This window comes from Pelodiscus sinensis, chromosome 12, assembly GCF_049634645.1.
Source record: "Pelodiscus sinensis isolate JC-2024 chromosome 12, ASM4963464v1, whole genome shotgun sequence".
Lineage (NCBI taxonomy): Eukaryota > Metazoa > Chordata > Testudines > Trionychidae > Pelodiscus > Pelodiscus sinensis.
In genome coordinates, this window is record NC_134722.1 from 13,911,817 (window position 1) to 13,936,084 (window position 24,268).

Sequence of the window (24,268 nt, forward strand, 5' to 3'; positions counted from 1 at the left end):
ATCCCCCCTCACTTTCTCTTCTGCAGACTAAACAAACCCAAATCCCTCATAGGTCATGCGCTCCAGCCCCCTTATCATTTTGGTCGCCCTCCGCTGGACCCACTCCAATGCATCCACATCCTTTCTATACTGGGAAGCCCAGAACTGGACCCAATACTCCAGATATGCCCTCACCAGAGCCAAATAAAGAGGAATAATCGCTTTTCTGGATCTGCTGGCAGTGCTCCTCCTAATGCACCCTAATATGCCATTAGTCTTCTTGGCTACAAGGGCACATTGTTGACTCATATCCAGCTTCTCATCCACTGTAATCCCTACGTCCTTTTCTACTAAACTGCTACTTAGACATTCGGTCTCCAGCCTGTAACAATGCTTGGGATTCTGTCCTTGTTGAACCTCATCAGATTACTTTTGGTCCAATCCCCTAATCTATCTAGGTCACTCTGGACCCTATCCCTGCCCTCTAGCATATCTACCTCTCCCCCTTTAGTGTCATCTGCAAACTTCCTGAGGGTGCAATCCATCCCTTCATCCAGGTCATTAATAAAGATGTTGAACAAAACTGGTCCAAGAACAGATCATTGGGGCACTCTGCTAAGAACCAACTACCAACCTGACATCAAGCCGTGGATTACTACCTGTTGGACCTGACAGTCTAGCCAGCTTTCTATTCATCTTATAGTCCACTTATCCAATCCATATTCCCTTAACTTGCTGGCAAGAATACTGTAGGAGACCTTATCAAAAGCTTTGCTAAGTCAAGGTATATCACATCCACCAACTTTCTCATATCCACAGAGCCTGTTACCTCATCATAGAAGCTAATCAGATTTGTCTTGCCCTTCATGAATCCATGTTGACTATTCATGATCACTTTCCCCTCTTCCAAGTGCTTCAAAATCGATTCCTTGAGGATTCCCTCCATTTTTCCAGGGACTGAAGTAAGGATGACTGGTCTGTAGTTCCCTGGATTGTCCTTCTTCCCTTTTTTAAAGATGGGCACTACATTTGCCTTTTTCTAATCATCCAAGATCTCTCCCGATCTCCACGAGTTTTCAAAGATAATGGCCAAAGGCTCCACAATGACTTTGCCAACTCCCTAAGTACCCTCAGATGCATTAAATCCGGGCCCATGGATTTGTGTATGTTTAACTTTTCTAAATAGTTCCCAACTTGTTCTTTCTCCACCAAAGGCCATGCACCTCCTTCCCATTCTGTGTTGCCTAGTGCATTTGTCTGGGAGCTGACCTTGTCTGTGAAGACAGAGGCAAAGAAAGCATTGAGTACTTCAGCTTTTCCCACATCATCTGTCACTAGGTTACCTCCCTCTTCCAGTAAGGGCCCCACACCCTCTTATTGCTAACATTCCTGTAGAAATCTTTCTTGTTATCCTTCACTCCCTTGCTAGCTGCAATTCCAACTGCACCTTCACCTTCCTGATAACTCCTCTGCATTCTCGAGCAATATATTTATACTCCTCCCTACTCATCACTCCAAGTTTCCACTTGTGTTTAAGCTCACCAAGAATGTCCCCGATCTCCAAATATGTCTGATCGCCTACCATATTTGCTTTTCTTGCTGCACATCGGGATGGTTTCTTTCTGTGCTTTCAGTAAGGCTTCTTTAAAATACTACCAGCTCTTCTGGATTCCTTTCCCCTTCATGTAAGCATCCCAGGGAATCCTGCTCATCAGTTCTCTGAGGGAGTCAAAGTCTGCTTTTCTCAAGTCCAGGGTGTGTATTTTGCTACTCTCCTTACTTCCTTTGGTCAGGATCCTGAAATCTACCATCTCATGATCACTGCTTCCCAGGTTGTCACCCACCTCTACTTCCCCTACTAGTTCCTTCCTGTTTGTGAGCAGCAGGTCAAGCTGCACATGGCCCCTGGTCAGTTCCTACAGGACTTGTACCAAGCAGTTCTCCAAAAACTTCCTGGATTGTCTGTGTATTGCTATATCAGTCTCCCAACAGATGTCAAGGTGATTAAAGTCGCCCATGAAAACCAAGACCTGAGATCTGGAAGCTTCTATCAGTTGTCCAAAGAAAGTTTCGTCTACCTCATCCACCTGATCTTGCGGTCTATAGCAGACACCAACCACAACATCACCCCTGTTGCTTCCACCTATAAACTTAATCAACAGATTCTCAACAGTTTTTTCTCCATCTAAATACCAGAGCTCTGAGCAATCATACTGCTCTTACATAAAATGCAACTCCTCCTCCTTTTCTCCCCGCCTGTTCTTCCTGAACAGTTTATACCTTTCCATGGCAGTGCTCCAGTCATGTGAGTCATCCCACCAAGTCTCCGTTATTCCAATCTAATCATAGTTCTTCGATTGGGCCAGGGCTTCTAGTTCTTCCTGTCTGTTTCCCAGGGTTCTCGCATTAGTTTACAAACACCTTAGATAACAGTGGTCTACAATTTTTTAGAAGTCATCTGCTTCAGAGATAAAATGTGCTATTTATTATGTATTTTGTTGTACTGAATTCAAATATGACAATTAAAACAACTGATTGGCTACTGTTTCCAAGATATTTAAGTTTTTACATTTTACATCTATGTATATTGTGTAGACAGAGTTTTAATCATAAATTGTAAACCTAGGTCTTTTCATGTGTTTATGGTTGCTTTACATGATATTTCACCTGTCCTGTTTATGTAACACTTTAAAAATCAGCAAAAGGTTTATATAAATAACATTTATTATGAAACAAAAAGGCAAAAAACTATTATGTACATAGTTTAGTCCTATTCAGTGTCTACTCTGCGCTTCTTGCCTTGTCTCTTGTATTCATTAAATGGAGCATCTCTTGTCACTATCTAGCAATAGTCTGCAAGCATTGATGGGCTCCATTTGCCCTGATAGCGTTTCTCCATTGTTGCAACGTCCTGGTGAAATCACTCGTCGTGCTTGTCGCTCACTGCTCCGCAGTTCGGTGGAAAAAAAACTAGATGAGAGTGCAAAAAATGTATCTTTAGTGACATGTTGCAACCAAGGCTTTTGTATGTCTTGAGGAGGTTTTCCACCAACAACCTGTAGTTGCCTGCCTTGTTGTTTCCGAGAAAATTTATTGCCACTAATTGGAAGGCTTTCCATGCCACGCAGTGCATGGTCAAATGCATCATCTCGAAGAAGTTCAAGAATCTGAGGACCAACAAAGACACCTTCCTTTATCTTAGCTTCACTTAACCTTGGAAATTTTCCACGGAGGTACTTGAAAGCTGCTTGTGTTTTGTCCATAGCCTTGACAAAGTTCTTCATCAGACCCAGATTTATGTGTAAGGGTGGTAACAAAATCTTCCTTGATTCAACAAGTGGTGGATTCTGAACACTTTTCCTCCCAGGCTCCAATGTCGGAGTGGTCAATCTATCTTGATGTACTGGGAATCTCTTGCACAACTATCCCTTTTGCAGAGAAAACAGCAGTACTTTGTGTATCCAGTCTGCAGACCAAGCAAGAGAGCAACAACCTTCAAATTGCCACAAAGCTGCCACTGATGTTGGTCATAGTTTATGCACCTCAAAAGTTGTTTCATGTTGTCATAGGTTTCCTTCCTATGGCCTGCATGACCAACTGGAATTGATGGCAAAACATTGCCATTATGCAACAAAACAGCTTTAAGACTCGTCTTCGATGAATCAATGAACAGTCTCCACTCATCTGGATCGTGAACGATGTTGAGGGCTGCCATCACACCATCGATGTTGTTGAAGGCTACAAGATCACCTTTCATGAAGAAGAATGGGACAAGAGCCTTTTGACAGTCACAGAACATGGAAACCCTAACATCACCTGCCAGGAGATTCCACTGCTGTAGTCCGGAGCCCAACAGCTCTGCCTTACTCTTGGGTAGTTCCAAATCCCTGACAAGGTCATTCACTTCACCTTGTGTTATGAGGTGTGGTTCAGAGGAGGAGGATGGGAGAAAATGTGGGTCCTGTGACATTGATGATTCAGGACCAGAAGTTTCATCCTCCTCCTCTTCTGACTCAAGTGAGAATGATTCTGGTGCATCAGGAACCGGCAGTCCTTCTCCGTGGGGTACTGAGTGTATAGCTGATGGACTGTTTGGATAATGCACAGTCCACTTTTTCTTCTTTGACTCACCTTTCCCATGTGGGAGGCACCATGCAGAAGTAACAATTGCTGGTATGATCTGTTGGCTCTCTCCAAATCACTGGCGCTACAAAAGGCATAGATTTCCTTTTCCTGTTCAAACACTGGCGAAGATTTGTTGCACAAGTGTTGCAGCATATTGGTGGGGCCCACCTCTTGTCCTGATCTCCAATTTTGCAGTCAAAATAAAGGTGATAGGCTTTCTTAACCATAGTGGTTATACTGCGCTTGTGTGATGCAAAAGTCACTTCACCACAAACATAGCAGAAGGTATCTGCACTGTTCACACAAGTACGAGGCATCTCTGCTCACTTTGGCTAAACAGAAACGTGTCCCATTGCAAAATCAAACACTGACAAATAAGAGAACATGACACTGTACGATTTCCAGAGCTGATATAGGGCAATTTGTTCAGCAGAGTGATGTAAGCTTCGTTACGATGGCATCATCCATGACTTCTAGGAATAACATGATGCAATTCATATCATGTATGACACAATACCAGCTTCAGATTGCATCATTCATTGTTTTGCCTAAAAAGCAAGTATTGTCCAAACCCAGTCAGATTTATTCATAGATCCAAAGATGTATTTTAGTCATTTCTGGTTTAAATTGAGATCCCTTCCCTTTATAACTCACTTATCCTCCGCCATTCGCAAGTCAAGGGTCATATATACTGACCCAATAGCATATCTTGAAAACTAGAGCCAATCAACAATTTTAAGCATCATTTTCGTTCTCAGTGACCCAAAATTAGTAAAGTTTGACTACATTTATTTCAGAAGCATTTTGGCTGTAGAGCAGTGTAACCAGACGATCACCCTACCTTCTCAATCCAAACCAGGGGTCCTCCTTTGTTGCTCGTTCCTCCTTGTGATTCTTCCCGGTGTCCGACTTCCTCACTTACCTCAGGGTTTTGGACACCATCCCCCAAGGAACCTAGTTTAAAGCCCTCCTCACTAGGTTTGCAAGCCTGCCCACGAAGATGCTCTTTCCTCTCTTAGTTAGGTAGATCCCATCTCTTCTCAACAATCCTTGTGCCCAGAACAGAGTCCCATGGTTGAAGAAACCAAAGCCTTTTCTCTGACACCACCTGCGCAACCATGCATTTACTTCCTCAATTTGATGATCCCTAGCCAGACCTCGTCCATCCTTCTGGTTGAAGGAAAAGAACACCACTTGTGCTTCAAATACCTCGATCCTTCTTCCCAGCACTACATAATCTGCTGTGACCGCCTCAAGGTCATTCTTGGCCATATCTTTAGTTCCTACATGGAGAAGCAGGAAGAGGTAGAGATCTGAAGGCTTAATCACTTCCAGAAGACTCTGGGTCACATCCTGAATATGAGCTCCTGGTAAGCAGCACACTTCTCGAGATTGCATGTCTGGACAGCAGATGGATGACATCACAGAAAGAAGGCCTTTACTACAATTACAAACCTAGGGTCTGTTTGATACTGCTGTACAAACAGATGATCAGAAAAACACATTTCAGTTCTACACTTTTTAGAATCCCTACAGATGCCACTGTATACAGTGAATAAAATTTACAAAAATTATCATGCATGCACACACTAGAAATATTGAAAATGTGATCACATGCACACAAGTGAATTATGGAATCAATATCATTGCTGACACCCATGTATGCAGAAGAATATTAGTTGACATTTCATATTGGTAAGTTACTAAAATACTTGGTCAAAACACATGCAGTTTATAGTTGTATTTTCTCCCTTTATCAGAAACATACAAGTACATGTTAAAGTCACTGTCAGCAAAATAAACTGACAGCAAAAACTGGAAATAAATAAAACCAAAGCCTGAAAAGAGAAATATAAGGATGCAGAGCCTTTAGATCTAGTTTCCTATACATGGAAAATGTAACACTTAATTCGAAAGTTAACCAGTTTTAAAAATAAAAGTATCAGAAACTAAATAATAGTTACAAATCAAACATTTTCTTAAAAAAAAAAAGTCAGCTTCATTTGCAATGTCAGATTTTCGGCTTTAGGTATAAGTCTGCACAGCTCTACTGACTTAAATGGAACTAAGCTAATGGCAGCTAACAGACTGACTCACCGAATGAATTATTTTGCATACGGTAGGTTCATCAGTGGTTTAGCATATTGTTTTAATTATTGAAAAAAATAAAGTATGTGTATACACACACAGGCCTGATTTACAGTAAGGCTTCATCTTCACAGCAAGTTTTGACAAGGAAAATGTGCCTTTTGTTGATAAAACTGCACGAGGTACACACTGCAACTCGACTTCTGTTGCAGTAAACAGCCGTTTTCGTTGACAAAAAACTTCCAGCTCCACGAGGGACTTCTTTCTTTTCCCTTCCCTGTGTGGCCAACAAACATGCAGCATAGACACCTCAAAGCATTTTATCACTGATTCTGGTCTCCAGGAAATAGCCCACATGCAGCTGTTCTGGCCAGCAGTTTGAAGTCCACCACTCTGCAGCCAAGTGAGGGAGCTACCTGCTGTCCCACACCCTTGCAATCCTCAAGAAATTTAAATCCCATTTCCTGCTGCCTGAGCACCTGGATTCCACCCATCTCCCTCTGGAATAGCTCACTATACAGTGGTCACATGGCATTTTCCCAGGTGCCCAGGCCTGGCCATCACACCAAACGCTCCCCCACTTGGACAAGCACAGAGCTGTTAGACCGACAGAAGTCTGTTCAATCCCAGGTGTGAATGTCCTTTAGGAACTGGGACGCATATAGGCACACTTCTTGATCCCTGTGTGAAGAAGGATATGAGCGGCACACACCACGGTGCAGAGTAAAGATTAAAGAATTGAGACAAGCCTATCATAAGGCTTGTGAAGGAAACTGATGCTCCAGCGCTTCACCAAAGACTTGCTGTTTCCTCAACAGTGACCCTACCTCCACTGTCCAGAGCTCTGTGGATACTTCAGAATGCACAGACGCAGTACGCAGAAGACCTAACCTGGCAGATAAAATTGTAGATGAAGAGGCTGAGGTAGAACCAGGGGTTCCCCAGGGTTGCCAAATACATTGCAGCACCATATTTTGTTTTCCACTGCTGATGGACGCAGCTGGTTTGAGCAATCGCTTTCCCAGGACCAGGTACCAGGGCAAGTGGCTATGGAATGTAGGGCTGAGGGCATGGGAAAGTGGGAGTCTGGCTTTGTTTCTGCAAGTTGCACGTATACCTATGTAGCTAATCCATATGGCCAAGCAGGATGCTGATGCTTGCCATGATCTCAACGGAATCCTATGGAGAGAAGAGAGTTGGACATGTATTTTGGTGGGTGCTTATACATTTTCTGCAACAGATTCCATACCAGTGCAGCTTTGTCCCATCTGTCGTTGCAAGATACAATCCCATACCATTCATCAACCACTTGTACAAGACCCAAAGCTGAACATAGGTGAGCTGCATATGGAGCAGGGTGAAAGCCACAAGCCTGAAGTTGTGCCCTCGTTTCCTTGTTAACCCTGGGAGAGGTTTTCCAGGATGTTAATGCCACACTTCTTCACAGGCAGGTATTAAAACTACACAGGGTATTTTCTAACCCAGCTAGAATTTCTTTGGCCTGTATGCACAGCCATAGCCACCCGCAATCACCATGATTAGAGTGATTGCCAAGATGCATTCCTTGCAAGGTCAGCAACAAAGTGAGTGAAAATGTTGAGAAAGGGGTTTGTAAGTGAACTGTTACAGTGTAGGACTCGATGCTAACAGATTCCTTTTTTGTGCACTGTGCTGAACAGCAGAGACCTTGACGGCCCTGCCACATACTGCATCAAAGAGACTGCAATAGAAAAGAAGTGCCCTAGAAAAAAAAAAACAGTGAGGATTTGGTTTGTGAAGCAGTAAATTAAATCAACAGGTGAGTGCAGACATCAGGAACAACACTTGGAAAGGGAGCTAAGGAACTGCAAGGACAAGTAGGCCTTCACCAGGCAAGCCACACAATGCACGATCAGAGTGATGGAAGAACAGAGAGAGATCCTCAAGTGTTTAGTGAAACAGCACAATGAGCCAACACAGACACACCCCTGCTAAACAAATTTACAAGTCTGTGTTCAGCAACCCACTCTACATCCTCACACTCGTTTTCCATCTCTGGGAGCACTCATTTTCTCATGGACTCCACCTCCTAGTCCAGCTTTGATTATGATAGCCAGACCTACACACTGTTTTGAGTTGTAATCCTTTGCCAGCACCTACCTGACCTGCTGTTGGGGATGCTTTATTGCAGTGTTTCTTAAACTGTGTTCCGGGGAACACCAGTATGCCATGAGCAGCTGCAGAGAACAACAGAGTTCAAAATGGCACCCTCCCCCCCCCCTTTTTTTTGGCTCAACAAAAAAATTGGTGTTCCTCATAAAAAAAAATTGTTTGGTGTTCCTCGGTCTTAAAAAGTTTAAGAAACACTGCTTTATTGCATTTTTGCACACTATTTTCTGATAAAGGCACACTTATAATGGTTCTACATTTGTATGTATTGTTTAACAATCTCACTGTGATCCCAGGTGCAGGCTTTAAAACACGTACCCAGCTATGTGTTGGCCTGAGGCAGCATGGAAGCAAAAGCAGAAGATTATTTCAGTTCCCCCTCAAAGCCTAGCAGTTCTGACAGTTCTAGCGTATGGCTGCTCAAACTCTGCAGCCAAGCGCTGTGCATCAGTGCTCTACTCCAAGCAAAGAATTCCTCCTTAGATTCCAACTATGCAAAGTGCAACAAGCTGTGATAACAATTGGAATATTGTCCTCTGTAAGGTCTAGCCTGCTACAGAGACACCTTCAGTCTCTCAAGGCACATTCAACCACCATGCGTCGTCTACTCAGACTGTTAAAATGCTCCTTGCTCCTGTCCACGTGCCCAGTGTATGGTTTCATGAGCCAACGTTGCAAGGGGTAAGCCGGGTCTCCCAGGATCAGTATGAGCATTTCCACATCCCTGATGTAATTTTGTGGTCTGGAAAGAAAGTCCCTGCCTGCAGCTTTCTGTACAGGCCAGTGTTTCTGAAGATGTGTGCAGCATGCACCTTTCCAGACCACCCTGCATGGATGTCTGTGAAATGCACACAGTGATTCACAAGCCCCTTCAGCACCGTTGAGAAGTATCACTTCTTGTTGATACGCTTGGTGGCAAGGCTGGCTGGAACTAAAATTGCAATGTGTATGCCATCTATTGCCTCCCCACAACCAGGAAATCCCACGTCTACAAAGCCAACCACTATGTCATACACACTTCCCAGAGTCAAGATCCTCCGTAGCAGAATGTGATTTATTGTTCTGCACACTTTCAGCAGAACAGCACCATTGTACTTCTCCACTCCACATTGATTTGCAACTGACCAGTATCAACCGGGAATCACCATCTTCCACACAGCAATTGTCACAGGCTTCTCAAGCAAGAGGGCTCATCCCTTGCACAGCAGATCGGGGAAAGGGGGGAGAGGTTAGCTCTCAGTTCCAGGAAGGTTGTTTTATGTATCCTAAAGTTCTGTAGCCACTAATCTTCATCCACACCTGCATAACCATGCGATCCCACTAATCAGTGCTGGTTTTCCTAATCCAGAAGCATCAACCCACCCTGTACAGCTGCTCTGTGACTGAAAAAAATGCAGTGACTGGTTGCCATGGTCCACATCTTGCACACTGTTAGGTTCCGCTGAGTCTTCTTCCTCTGTCAGTAACATCAAGATTATCTCAGCTGCCATGTGTGAGGTCCTCACAACGGTTAACAAAGCATGAGACACACATGTGGGAGTCATTCTCTCTCATTGCAGATGCCAGAGTACACAGCAGAGAATGGTAGTTGGAAAAAAAGCATGAAAGGATGCTGAAAGCCCCAGAACAAAGTGGTGCTTGACAGGTTTTGCATGGTCCCAAGATGCCCCCCACACTGTTCCGAGATTCCTCAACGTATAGCAACAGATGGCATCACCTGGCACTGTGGGAAACAGTCTGGGAGCTAAAGATGCTGACACCATCTGTTGACAGAGGGAACAAGTGTAAACATGCTTTGGCCACTTTTTTCCTTTTTGTCGACTTCTGCATGTCAAAATTTGTTTCTTGGACTAAATTTGATAATGTAGCCAAAGCACTTTAAGGGTATGCAATATAGGTATTCCAGTATGCTACATCAAGAAAGCATTCCTAGTGTGACCACAGCTTACAACTTCAGTGTTTTACTTAGTTTTGTTATAGCTTATTACAAATCCCTGAAAAACATAAGCCATGCCAGCAAAAGTGAAATTTTGTCACTCTACGCAAGGGGCTTTTGCCAGCAAAATTGTATTTGATAGAGATCACATGCATACGATCTTAAACACGTTAGTAATGAGTGCCAAAAGCTGGGCTTACTGAAGTCAGTGGGAATAAAGGAAAAGTTAAAATCTAGAATGAACACTTTAGTTTGTGGAGAAAAGTAATGTTTATACTTTTAACATGCTGAACAAGCTAGGAAGTGCCTCGTTCAATATTTGGGGTGCAGAATAGGGATGTAAAAACTACCGTCAAGAGTTAACCGGTTAAACTATTTGTTTAACCAGTTAACCACTGGCCCCGGGCAGGGGGCTATTCTGGCCCAGCCCTGCCATGGCTGTGGGCATGCTCTGGTCCCATTATGTCACAGGCTGTGAGCTGCTCTGGCCCCACTGCACCGTGGCAGCAGCAATGGGCCAATGATTCACTCTGCCAAAAGTCTGGCAAATTTCAACAATTAGGCTAGGTTGAGCTGTATCCCTAGTTATCACTTCCAATAACCACTCATACACAAATTATTATAGTAATAGAGATGTAGCTGTGTTAGTCTAGTCTAGCTGAAACAAAAACAGGACTATGTAGCACTTTAAAGACTAACAAGATGGTTTATTAGGTGATGAGCTTTCATGGGCCAGACCCACTATTTGATCTGAGAAGTGGGTCTGGCCCACGAAAGCTCATCACCTAATAAACCATCTTGTTAGTCTTTAAAGTGCTACATGGTCCTGTTTTTTGTTTCAACAAAATATTATGGCACTTGTTTTTCTTTTCCTCTGCTTGTGCATGGGACAAGAGAGAGAGTGCCATGATCGCCAACACAAGACACTTATCCCCATATATGTAAACAAAAAATATCCCCAAATATATGAAGGCTATATCTTAGTCCAAAAACATACACCAATATTTTTCTGAGACATACCCCTGTGCTACAGCAGTCCCACTGGAGTTTTATCCGCTTTATGCAGAGCTGTATGGTTAACCACTTACCAAATAGAAGACTACAGCCACACCTGTGTGTAATTAATATTGCATGTATTCATCCCCAAAAATAAAACAAAATGTATCCCATTCTCCCCTGCCCCCTTCCCGTCTCTCTATCTAAGGTATTTATTTGTTCTCCGCTCTCTCCTCCCCTTCCCCATTATCCTAGCACCTCCTACACATTAGCAAATCTATCATCACCACATCTCCATGAGGTAAAGGAAGGATCAGATCAGAACACTGACAATGCAGTGAAACAGGTTACTTGAGCAAGTCCTGGTCTCATCTCCTGCGTCACCCAGTCTCAAGTTCGTGATAGTTCCGCTCTATGTAGGGAAGAAGGAGCTCCTTGGCCCTGCCCCGCCCCCCAAACACACCTAGGAGAGGCAGTAACGCCAGATGCAGAAGGCAGGGCTCTGCTCCCGCAGGGAGGGGCTCAGGAAGGAGAAGCTCAGTGCCCCTCCACCCAGCCCCAGGGCAGGAGAGAGATGAGTGGAAGGAGAAGTTCTGTGCCCCCATGCCCAGGGCAGGGGGAACTCATGCCCGAGGGGAGAGCTCCGTGCCCCCATGCCCAGGGCGGGGGAGGGGGAGGACTCATGCCTGACGGAGGAAGGGAGAGCTCCGTGTCCCCATGCCCAGGGCAAAGGGGGGGGACTCATGCCCGAGGGGGTGTAGCCAGACAGACCCCCCCTCACATCCATCTTATTTGCCTCTCTGAGGTTCCTGAAGCATACAGGGCAGAGAAGGAGCAATAAAATCAGCATAGTCTATGCTGGCTCATCTGATCCTGAGAAGCTGAAAACATAGATGTGAAGAGAGAGCGATTAAGGCAGTAAGCTGGCCTCGAGGCTGCGAGAACTGCCCGGCTGGCACCCATGTTGATACGAACACACACAGTCCCTGGGAGAGGAATCTCCCACTGAGAAAAAAAAATGCTCAGTACTTCCAATTTAGTCCTCTCTCTTACAAGTGTAAATTAATTTCACAACTCCCTTGTAAGAACTGGTCTCATAAAAGACAGACCAGCACCATTTGGCATCACAGATAAGAAAGAGAAATACGTGACCCCATGGGTATAAAGATGGGTGCAGCACCCACTCCCTTTGAGTGTCAATCTACCCTCTACCTGCTGGTCGGGTTAGGTGTTTTGACCTCCCGAGGTCCATGGGGACGCCCACCTCGTATTTTCGTCTTTCCTAGGAATTGAGGGACCAGCCCCGGCCTGACACGCTGGAGTCAAGAGGCACAGAAGGGGGTAAAAATTGTACCTGGATGTGGTCCTTTGTCTTAAGTGTACACATAGACTTAGCTTAATCTTTAAAGATTAAGCTGTTACTTGGTACCATTATTTCTATTTTTCTATCTTTATCTTCTTTGTAACCATTTTTAAGATCTATATTTGCTAGCAGTTAAGAAATAGAGCAATAGCCATTGTAACCATATGATTTATAAGCTTCTTTAATAAACCTGTAACTGTTTAAGCTTTAACCTGCCTCCTTCAGTTGCTGTAACAGAACCAAGCACAATTTAAAAGAACTTCAGCCGGCATAAGGGACAGGTAGAGAAACACACCCTGCCCTGACCATCGGAGGAGGGGAAAGCTCCGGGCCCACATGCCCAGGGAGAGGAAGGACTCATCTCCGAGGGGGAAGGGAAGAGCTCCATGCCCAGGGTGGGTGGGGTAGGGGGACTCATGCCCGAGGGGGGAGGGGAGAGCTCCATGCCCAGGGCGGGGAGGGGGGCGGGGGTAGGGAGACTCATGCCCGAGGGGGGAGGGGAGAGCTCCATGCCCAGGGCGGGGAGGGGGGCGGGGGTAGGGAGACTCATGCCCGAGGGGGGAGGGGAGAGCTCCATGCCCAGGGCGGGGGGGGGGGACCTCATGCCCGAGGGGGGAGGGGAGAGCTCCATGCCCAGGGCGGGGGGGGGGGGGACTCATGCCCGAGGGGGGAGGGGAGAGCTCCATGCCCAGGGCGGGGGGGGGGGGGACTCATGCCCGAGGGGGGAGGGGAGAGCTCCATGCCCAGGGCGGGGGGGGGGGGACTCATGCCCGAGGGGGGAGGGGAGAGCTCCATGCCCAGGGCGGGGGGGGGGGGGACTCATGCCCGAGGGGGGAGGGGAGAGCTCCGTGCCCGGGGGGGGGGGGGGGGGAGCAGCTCGTGGGCCGGCGCCCCCTTACTTGGCGTAGTAGACCCAGCCGTCCTTGGTGGTGCGCTCCTCCCAGCCGGGCGGCAGCTCCTCCTCGCTGTCCGTGTCCTCCAGCCCCGCGTACTTCAGCGCAGCCATCGGCCCGAGCAGCCCCAGAGCAAGCGCCGCCGCCTGGCCGCCCCGCCCCTTCCGGCGGGCCCCGCCAATCGCGCGGCCAGGGCGGCGCCGAGCCCGCTGGGAAATGTAGTCCGGGCGGCAGCGCCGGGGGCCGGGTCACGGGTCTGCCCCAACGGGCGCGCCGCTTCCCCGCTCCGCCAGGCGGGGCTCGGCCTCCCGCGGCCTGTTCGTGGCGCTAACCCGGCCGCTTCCAGCGGGCCCCGGGCACTGCGCGCTGCTCTTCCCGCACAGGCAGAGCGGCCCCCTGCGTGCGCGCGGGTTTACTCTCCCCGCGGGCTTGGCTTCCCTTAGGAAGAAAAACGCCTCAGAGGCTGCTTTGCGCTGGGCCACGTGCCCTGCCCAGATCATGAGCGTGAGCCAGCAGCCTGGGGACTAAGGGGTTAACTGTCCCTCCCTCCTAGAGCTGCCCATAGGAATGCAGCAGGACTCCCTGCTACGTCGACATGGGCGTGATCTGGCACAAATTGGCTGCGTCTAGACCGGCATGAGTTTCCGCAAATGCTTTTAACAGAAAAGTTTTCCGTTAAACGCTTTTGCGGAAAAGAGCGTCTAGATTGGCCGGGACGCTTTTCCACAGAAGCACGTTTTGCGGAAAAGCATCCGTGCCAATCTAGACACGGTTTTCCGCAAAAAAAGCCCCAATCGCCAGTCTAGACGCAGCTATACTCTTTAACGCAAGAGTTGTTGCGTTAAAGTATTTGCACAAGAGAGCGTCTACGCTGGCATGTGCTTTCGCGCAAGAGATGTGCTTTTGCGCAAGAGCATCCATGCCAGTGTAGATGCTCTCTTGTGCAAGAAAGCTCTGATGCCATTGTAGCCATCGAGCTTTCTTGCGCAAGAAATTCATGGTGCCTGTCTACACTGGCATCTTGCGCAAGAACAGTTGTGCAAGAGGGCTTATTCCTGAGCGGGAGCATCATAGTTCTAGCGCAAGAAGCACTGATTTCATACATTAAAACGTCAGTGTTCTTGCGCAAGAACTCCCCGCCAGTGTAGACAGGCAGCATGTTTTTGCGCCGAAGCAGCCGCTTTGGCACAAGATCTCGCCAATGTAGACACAGCCCCTAACGGGGACAAAGGAATATTTGGCTTTTCCTCCCTTGTCTCTGGGTGTTTTCTCTCTCCAACTATTGAAGGGGACAGGATGTCTTCCTCTTAAGAAAATACTCTTCACCATCTGTAAGTAGGATAAAGTTTAGATAAACCCGTTAGGTTTTATTGTTTTATGGTTTGGGAAATGGGTTCCAGTCTGTGCATTTAAAAATGGGTTTTGCTCTCCTTTGTAACCAAGTTCCTAGCCCATGGTAAATGTCTCCTCCATGGCTATGTCTACAGTGGCAGCGCAAGAACATCTTGTGCAAGGGTTCTTGTGCAAGAAGTTTTGCGCAAAGAAAACGTCCACACTGCCATGTGCGAGCTGTGCTTTTGCACAAGAGTGCCCATGGCAGTGTGGATGATCTCTTGCGCAAGAAAACTCTGATGACCAGAGCTCGACAAACTATTGAATCTACTCGCCCCGTTTACCGGTGGCACGTGCATGTGCAATGCAGCTCTTGTGCATGTGTAACCCACACACCTAGTGTGGTTACTGAGTACTGCGAGTGGGACCTAGACCACTGCAACAGTTCAGATCAAGAGACCTCCACAGCGTGGGTTGGGAGCCAGGTGGCTTTTAGCTCAGAGAGTAAAGATTCCTATAGTCAGCTCCTCTAGCCAGACAGCCTCACCCCCCGTCACATCAATCTTGCTTGCCCTCTGAGATGCCTGTATACAGAGCAGAGAAGGAACAATAAAAAAAAATCAGCATAGCCATTAAGCTTTGATCTGCTTCGATGCGAGATCAGGATATGCGAGTTTTCTCTGACTCTGAGTAAGCTGAAAACATAGCTATGAGGAGAGAACGATTAAAGCAATAAGCTGAGCTCGAGGCTGCAAGAACTGCCTCGGCTGGTACCCACGTTGATACGATCACACACAACCATCCCTGGGAGAGGAATCTCCCACTGAGAAAAGAATCTCCAGTACTTCCAATTTAGTCCTCTCTCATAAGAGTAAATTAAGTTCACAACTCCCTTGTAAGAACTGGTCTCACAAAGACAGACCAGCACCATTTGGCACCACAGATAAGAAAGAGAAATATGTGACCCCATGGATACAAAGATGGGTCCAGCAGCACACTCACTTCGAGTGTCACTCTACCACTTACCTGCTGGTCGGGTTAGGTGTTTTGACCTCCCGAGGTCCATGGGGACGCCCACCTCATATTTTCGTCTTTCCGAGGAATTGAGGGACCGATCCTGGCCTGACACGCTGGGACCGAGCGACGCAGAAGGGGGTAAAAATTGTACCCGTATGTGTCCTTTTGTTTTAGTGCATGCATAGAATAGAGCTCTTTAAAGATTAAGCTGTCATTTGGTACCATTATTTCTATTTTCTATCTTTATTTTCTTTGTAACCGTTTTTAAGATTTATTTTTGCTAGCAGTTAAGAAATAGAGCAATAGCCATTGTAACCATATGATTTATAAGCTTCCTCAATAAATCTGTAACTGTTTAAGCTTTAACCTGATTCCTTCAGTTGCTGTAACAGAACCAAGCACAATTTAAAAGAACTTCAGCCGGTCATAAGGGACAGGTATAGGAAGAGCTTGGGCGTTTGGATTTGTGTCACTCCCAGGTGACAGATCTGTTGGGGCATCTCTCAGTCTTTCTTAGACTACCCGCTGCGAAGGGATCTTGTATTCTAGCAGCTAAAATCTGAGCTGTAATAAGCTCTCCCTGTAAACTTATTGGGGCGCCCGTCAACCTTCTCCAGGTTGCCCGCTGCGAAGGGACCCTAGTCTCAACAGTTGAAGTCTCGGGTGTATAACACACACACACACACACACCACTCACTGCCCTGCCCTGCCCATCAGCTGACAGCTCCTGAGGTCCCAGGTTCAAATCCGCCTTGGTGGTGGTTATACATGCACAGTGCAGGGCTGGCGAGCAGCTTTCACCACCGTTTGTCAAGCCCTGCTGATGGCCATTTTAGCCATAGGGCTTTCTTGCACAAGAAATCCCTGCTGGGTGTCCACACTGCCCCCTTGCGCAAGTGTAGCTCTTGCACAAGAAGCCCTCTCGTACCATGCTGTACTGTAAATTTCCTTGCGCAAGAGCTGGCGAGCAGTGTGGACACTCTGTGGATTCTTACGCAAGAACGGCCATACTTGCGCAAGAAGCTGCGAGTGCCGACATAGCCCATGAGTATATTATTTTGTTACTGTTCCATCTAGGCATTATGCTTGCATCAGGAATATTGGGGTGATAATAAAAGTTCTCTCTTTGCTTTTTATTAACCTGTTATTGGTTAAATTTTGTGTCCTGGTTTGTACTTTAGGGGTGAGATTTCCCAAGTAGTCTCTCCCTGGTTGCTTTATTAATATTTGGGTGCTGGCAGCGAGATTTTATCCCCAAAATCTAAGTTGTTAAGACTTTGGGGGGAAGTTTTCCATCAAAGCCTTGTTGATAAGGTTTTGGGGTACTTTTGCTGGCCCCCACTTCTGCATTTATCATGCCAGAGTGGGGAAGGAGCCAGGACATGCCCATTTTAGTTGCTGCTAGGCCAACGTTGCACCTACCTAGCCCTTACTGGGCTAGAAATACAGCATTTGTTATTTGCCCTGTGACAACCGTGGCCTCCAAAACAACACATGAACAGGTCTCAGAACTTTCCTTTACTTAACAAGAACTTGAGATCCAGGCCCCATTTCCCATGACTGTGCAACACAGGCTAGGTCGACACTGCAGTGTTAAATTGGAAAAAGAAATGCAATTTGTGGTATGCAAATCGCATATCTTTTTTTGATTTACAGTAAACTTCCGATAATCCGGCACCTTTAGGACCCAGAGGGTGCTGGATTATCAGATATGCCGGACTATCAGAAGGGGGGGCTATGAGCGGTCTGGAGTGGGGTGGGAGGGGATGCCACCCCAGAACCCTCATAGCCCCCCCTTACGATAGTCCGGCTCTGCCCCAGGTGTCCCTAATTCAGCTGCTGCTGGTCAGTTTCAGCAGCAGCTGAATCAGGGATGCCTGCAATAGAGCAGCTGGGACGCTGCCGGGTTGGTCCCGCAGCGCCGAGGGGCGGCGCTACGGCACCAACCCAGTAGCACTCCAGCTGCTCTGCCCGGGGCTTCCTGGAATCAGCCGCTGATCTGTTTCAGCAGCGGCTGACTTGGGGACCCCTGGGGCAGAGAAGCTGAGGCACTGCCGGGTTGGTCCCGCAGCGCCGAGGGGCGGCGCTATGAGACCAACCCTGCAGCACCCCAGCTGCTCTGCCCCAGGCGTCTGGATTCAGTCTGTTGGTGAAACTGACACTGCTGGTCAGTTTCAGCAGCGGCTGAATCGCGACACCTGGGGCAAAGCAGCTGGGGTGCTGCTGGGTTGGTCCCGTAGCGCCGCCCCTCAGCGCTGTGGGACCAACCCGGCAGGACCCCAGCTGCTCTGCCCCAAGGGTCCCCAAGTCAGCCGCTGCTGAAACAGATCAGCGGCTGATTCCAGGAAGCCCGGGGCAGAGTAGCTCTGCCCCGGGCTTCCTGGAATCAGCCGCTGATCTGTTTCATCAGCGGCTGAATCGGGGACCCCTGGGGCAGAGCAACTGGGGTCCTGCCAGGTTGGTCCCGCAGCGCCGTCCTTTGGCACTGCGGGACCAACCCGGCAGCACTCCAGCTGCTCTGCCCCAGGGGTCCCCAAGAGCAGCTGGGGCGCTGCCGGGTTGGTCCCACAGCCCCAAGGGGCAGCGCTACAAGACCAACCCGGCAGCACCCCAGCTGCTCTGCTCCCGGCTTCCCCAATTCAGCTGCTGGTCAGTTTCAGCAGCAGCTAAATGGGGGAAGCCTGTCTGGCTGCCCCAGTACTTCCAGGTTCCTGATGGTGCCAGACCATCAGGAGTCCCAAAGCATTGGATGCCGGACTAATGGAGATTTACTGTACTTTGGAAAGAGGGCTTTTCCGAAATTTGTCACATTCTCAGGGTGCCTAATTTCAGAAAAAAGTGCTCTTTCACCCTCCTGTAAACCTCGTTCTACGATGAATAAGGGATGTGTCGACAGAGTGCGTCCACTTTCGAAATTTTTTTTGGAAAAGCAGGCGCATTCCTCAGACGCAGCATTGCTTTTCCAGGATACCCCTGGTATCCCCAAAAAGCAATGTAGCAACGTTTGGCTATTTGCTGATGGTGACAGCTATTGTGTCTCCTTGGGTATGTCTACACTAGAAAGTTAGTTCGAACTAACGTCCGTTAGTTCGAACTAACTTTCCTAGGCGCTACACTAGCGCTCCGTTAGTTCGAACTTAATTCGAACTAACGGAGCGCTTAGTTCGAACTAGGTAAACCTCATTTTACGAGGACTAACGCCTAGTTCGAACTAGCTAGTTCGAACTAAGGGGTGTGTAGCCCTTTAGTTCGAACTAGTGGGAGGCTAAGGCTTCCCAGGTTTCCCTGGTGGCCACTCTGGCCAACACCAGGGAAACTCTATTGCCCCCCTCCCGGCCCCGGAGCCCTTAAAGGGCCACGGGCTGGCTACTCACTTTGTGACAGTTGCAAGGCTGCAAGCACCCGTGCCTGCACAGCCTGCACCTGCCACAGTATGAGCCAGCCATCCGAGGGCTCCCAGCCCTCCACTGCTCCCCACGACCAGCCTGGCGGCTCCCGGGAGCCTGCCCGGGGGCGCAAAAGGCGGGCGCCCGCCTGGTCAAGTGCGGAGATCGTGGACCTCATCGAGGTTTGGGGGGAAGCCTCCAATGTCCACGATCTCCGCACTAGCCACCGGAACGCGGCCGTCTACGGACGCATGGCTGCCAGCCTGGCCGCCAGGGGCCACCAGCGCAGCCGGGAGCAGGTGCGCTGCAAGATTAAAGACTTGCGGCAGTCCTACTCCCGGGCCTGCCAGCCAGGGGCCGACCCGGAGGCCTGCCCCCACTTCCATGCCCTGGACCGCATCCTGGGGCCTCATGCCGTCCCTGCCCCCCGGGACGTGATTGACCCCGGGGCAGAGGGACCGCTCCTGGACACGGAGGAGGAGGAAGAGGGCTCTGAGAGCCAGGAGCCTGCCGCCAGCCTTCCCAGGACCCGGGACCCCCGAGGCACCCCACAGAGCCGCTCGCCTGCATCGTCAGAGGCCGGGGAGGCGTCCACCTGTGAGTATCCTCGTGTGCCCCTTATGTGTACGGGGGGCTGGGGCGAGAGGGAGCCCCGGGACCGTGCGCCTGGGCCTTGCCCACCACGGAGCAGCAGCTGGGGATCCTGCAGGGGCCCTGGCCTTGCAGAGGGGAGCTGGGTTTCACACACCTGGGCCCCTGGGGTAATTGACCACTGGTCTTCTTGCACCACAGCTGCAGCACCTGGGCCTGCAGGGCGCACCACACCGCCTGCAGCAGCCGCCCGCGCCCGGGCAAGCAGGACAGCCAGGAACCAGGAGGACTACCAGAGGCGGCATCTCCGGTTCCTGGACCGACAGCTCCGTCTCCAGGACCACTGGGTCCAGGAGGACCTCAGGCTGCGCCGGAGGAGTCTGGAGGCCCTGGAGGAGCAGGGCCGTGCCCTGCGAGGCCACCTCCAGAGCCTGCTGGACCGCTTTCCATTTCCTCCTCCCCCTGCTCCCCCTCTTTCTCCCCCTCGTGCTCCCCCTGCTCCCCCTCTTTCTCCCCCTCTTGCTCCCCCTGCTCCCGCTCCTGCTTCCTCCACACCCCCTGTCCCCTCTGCCCCCCCCTCCACAACCATTCCCCACCGACGCCCCCGGACCCGCAGTGTGGCGAGACGGGAGAGGCAGCCGGACTCCCACCCCTGAGCTTTCCTTTCCCTTCCTCCCTTCCCTCCCCTCCCCTTCCAGCTCCCTCGTCCCAGGTTTCCCCCTCCCTTCTCCCACCTTCATTCCTCCCTCCCCCACCCCAGTTCTCTGAAATAAACAGATGTTTTTGTTTGAAAAACAGGTGTCTTTATTTGACAGTAGGTAGGGAGGGGAAAGGGGAAGGGGGGGGTAGGGTGGAAGAAGGCCCCGGTGGGGCATGCAGGGAGAGGTCAGTCCTCCTCCTCCTCCACCTGGAAGCTCTCCCGCAGGGCTTCCCGGATCCGGATGGCCCCCCGCTGGGCTTCCCGGACGGCGGCGGTGCGGGGCTGACCGTAGTGTCCAGCCATGCGGTCAGCCTCAGCCATCCAGGCTGGCAAGAAAGCCTCCCCCTTCCGCTCACACAAATTGTGGAGCACACAACATGCCGCCACCACGGGAGGGATGTTGTTCTCGGCCAGGTCCAGACGGGTGAGGAGGCATCGAAAGCGGGCTTTCAGTCGCCCGAAGGCCCCCTCCACCACGATGCGGGCCCTGCTCAGCCTGTTATTGAAGGCCTGGCGGGAGGGATTGAGGTGCCCCGTGTAGGGCTTCATGAGCCACGGCTGCAGTGGGTAGGTGGCATCCCCCACCAGGCAGACGGGCATGTCCACGTCCCCGACCCTGATGTGGCGGTCGGGGAAGAAGGTCCTGTCCTGCAGCCGCTGGCACACGGAGGAGTTCCGGTACACCCGTGCGTCGTGTGCTTTGCCGGACCAGCCCACATTTATGTCCGTGAACTGTCCCCGGTGGTCACACACGGCCTGCAGGATGACGGAGAAGTACCCCTTGCGGTTCACGTAACGGGACGCCTGGTGTTCCGGGGCACGGATGGGGATGTGCGTCCCGTCAATGGCCCCCCCGCAGTTGGGGAAGCCGAGGGCGCCGAATCCCCGGATGACGGCATCCGGGTTGGCGAGGCGGACCACCCTGCGGAGCAGCACCCGGTTGATGGCCTTGACCACCTGCGGAGAGAGACACAGCAAAGCGTCAATCAGTAGGGCGCCCGGGTGGCTGGGAGCGTACGTGCCCTGGCAGTGCCCCGTGCCCCACTCCCGGAAGCAACCCCCCTGGCGGCGTGTAGTACGGCCGGGACAGCCCGACCCCTCCGGTGCGGGGCGCCTTCGCCTCCTCCCGCCCCCCCCTTTGTCCCTGGGGCGGCCCATCCCCTCCTCGCAGCCCCCCTCCCCCCCGGCTCGGTGGCCGACGAGCGCCGTACCTGCATGAGCACTGCTCCGACAGTGGATCTCCCCACGCCGAACTGGTTCCCGACGGATCGGTAGCTGTCCGGCGTGGAGAGCTTCCAGAGGGCGATGGCCACCCGCTTCTGGAGGGGGATGGCGGGCCTCATGCGAGTGTCCCTTCTTTGCAGGGCAGGGGCGAGCCACTCGCAGAGCTCCAGGAAGGTGTCCCTCCTCATCCTAAAGTTCTGGGTCCACTGTCAGTCGTCCCAGCGCTCCAGGACGATGCGGTCCCACCAGTCGCTGCTGGTGTCCAGACGCCAGATGCGGCGGGGCACGCCGGTGCCGGGGCGCCGCCGCGGCTCCTCCACGGCCCCCAGGGCGGCCAGGCGGAGAGGCAGGGGGCTGACGTTCCCCAGGTGGTGCCAGGCAGCCTCGAGCCATTGCTGGCAGGCTTGCAGCAGCAAGTCCAGAACGTGCACCAGAAGGTGCAGGGCGAGCCGTGGCTCCATGTTGCCACCTGTGGCGGTCCCCCCCGAAGGGAAGCACCGACACAGACGGGCACAGAGACCGACGCTTTGCTGTCCCTCGGCGAGGTTGGCAAGCAAGCAGGAAAAGCTGAGAACCGGCTGTCCGGGGGGGTCCCTTTAAGCACGAGCCTCAGATAGCATCAGACAGCAGCCACACAAAGCAACTGCTGACCTGATGCCCTGCCAGAACCGGTTTCAGCTGCCCTTAAATGCCCCCCTGCGTCCAATCAGTGTGGACGCGCTAGTTCGAACTAGCAAAACGCTAGTTCGAACTAGTTTTTAGTTCTAGATGCGCTAGTTCGAACTAGCTTAGTTCGAATTAACTAATTCGAACTAAGTTAGTTCGAACTAGCGCTGTAGTGTAGACGTACCCCTTTGTATTAGTGCAACTTTGAATCCTATAGTGACCTGGGGGCTGTACCCCATACTCACTACGCTCACCAACCCCTTGCTCTCAAAAGCGGTCAGAGAGCCTGGTGCTACCATTCTGTTGCATAGCAGAAAAAACATTTTTATAGAGAGAGAGAAATCATCATGATGGGTGGTCATGATTTAGTGATCAATGTATAAGCCAGCTACTAGATGAGGGCAAACACAGCCAAGCAACATGCTTATATCTGAATCAACCAAGAGATGCAATAACTTGTCAGAAGCTAAAATTATTAAACCACAGCAGTGGTACTGATAGTTGGTACTACAACATTTTTATCCCTTGTTTTTAGACAAAAAATTGTCTCTATATTTCTTTCTCTATGATTCTCTGTGAATAATATTTTACAGTTCTGTAGCAGCTTTTATCAGAAACTCTCAACTCTCCTAATAGTTGTTCATATATAAAGTTACACCATACCCGTGAGTTTTGTTGTTATCCCTCACTCAGGTGTTGGGGCACAGCACTGGAGGCCACTGAAAAAGTCTGTGGTAAAGCCAAGAATAAAAAGCAGATTCCAATGCTGTGCTTTGAACATGAGACCTCTTTCTTTTTATGAAAACAAAGAGTAGGTCTTGGGTAAAAACGCAAGTTTCATTATTTAAGAGAACTTAGTTATTTTCCTGCCATAATGAAGACAAGACAATATGAGCACAAGTTTTGCTAAAGGATTCAAACATTTCAGAACTTTATGACCCCAGATTACACCTTGCCAAGACTTCCATTTGAAGGACTCAAGAACTAGAATATATATTTTAGTCATAGCATCTTGGTGTGTAGGTATCAATAAAACAAAACTTTCTTCATGGGAAATCCCCTTTCATTTAGACAACCTAAAGCCACTGAGGAGTCTCCATAGGCCCCTTTTCCAGATCAGTAGAATCTGAAATCCTGATAACTATGTATGGTAACCAGACCTGCTGCCTATGATCAATTGTAGTGGTATGTGTCATCAGTAGAACTCAGGACTGTGTGCTAGAAAGTACTGATGGAGCATAGGCTACTTGGGATATAGGATTGTCATAAAGTGAGAGTGAGTATAAGTCTGACACACATACCTCTCTCATATACAGTATGTCTATCAGAATCCATACAGTAATTAAAACAAAATGTCTTCATTCTTCTGCTAACCGTAATCTATTGTTTTTCAACTCTTTCATCCTAGTCATTCCTTGGACTAGAGAGCAATGCAGACTGCTGGGCTGCAAATGTAACTATTGGAGATTGCAGCAGATGGCACTGTAAACAAAGAAATAAAGCTGCATATGCACTAGTGGCACTATACAGCTCACCTGCTCCCCAATAACGGTATACAAATACCTATATGCCTGCAAAGACTTTACTTGTTTCCTGTCCTGCTGCTTCCATCACTTTGAAGATCTCTTTAAGAAGAGACACTAAAGCAGCTCATGTCAGAAGAAAAATTGGCTATGGATGGACCAATTTTCACTGCAGAGAACTTATAGTAACAGGGCTGGGAATACTGAAAATCATTGCAACAGTTCCCTGCCAGGTGAAGGCATCCAAAAAGGAACGAAGGCTTCAGGCTCACCTCTGACCTGGTAGCCCTAGAAGTACCTG

General features: G+C 49.7%; 1 protein-coding gene across 5 annotated transcripts in view; it reads right to left on the bottom strand.

The window, feature by feature from the left end:
* Positions 1-13,723, bottom strand: part of WWOX (WW domain containing oxidoreductase) — a 789,098-nt gene extending 775,375 nt beyond the window's left edge. For 2 of the 5 annotated variants that reach the window (XM_075940022.1, XM_075940021.1), the window contains exon 1: positions 13,535-13,718. In XM_075940022.1, coding sequence (XP_075796137.1) covers positions 13,535-13,641 — 107 coding nt within the window. In that variant the 5' untranslated portion in view covers positions 13,642-13,718. Of the gene's footprint in view, positions 1-13,534 lie in introns of all 5 variants that reach the window. The other 3 variants (XM_075940018.1, XM_075940019.1, XM_075940020.1) reach the window with 3 other exon arrangements.
* Positions 13,724-24,268: the final 10,545 nt, after the last annotated feature.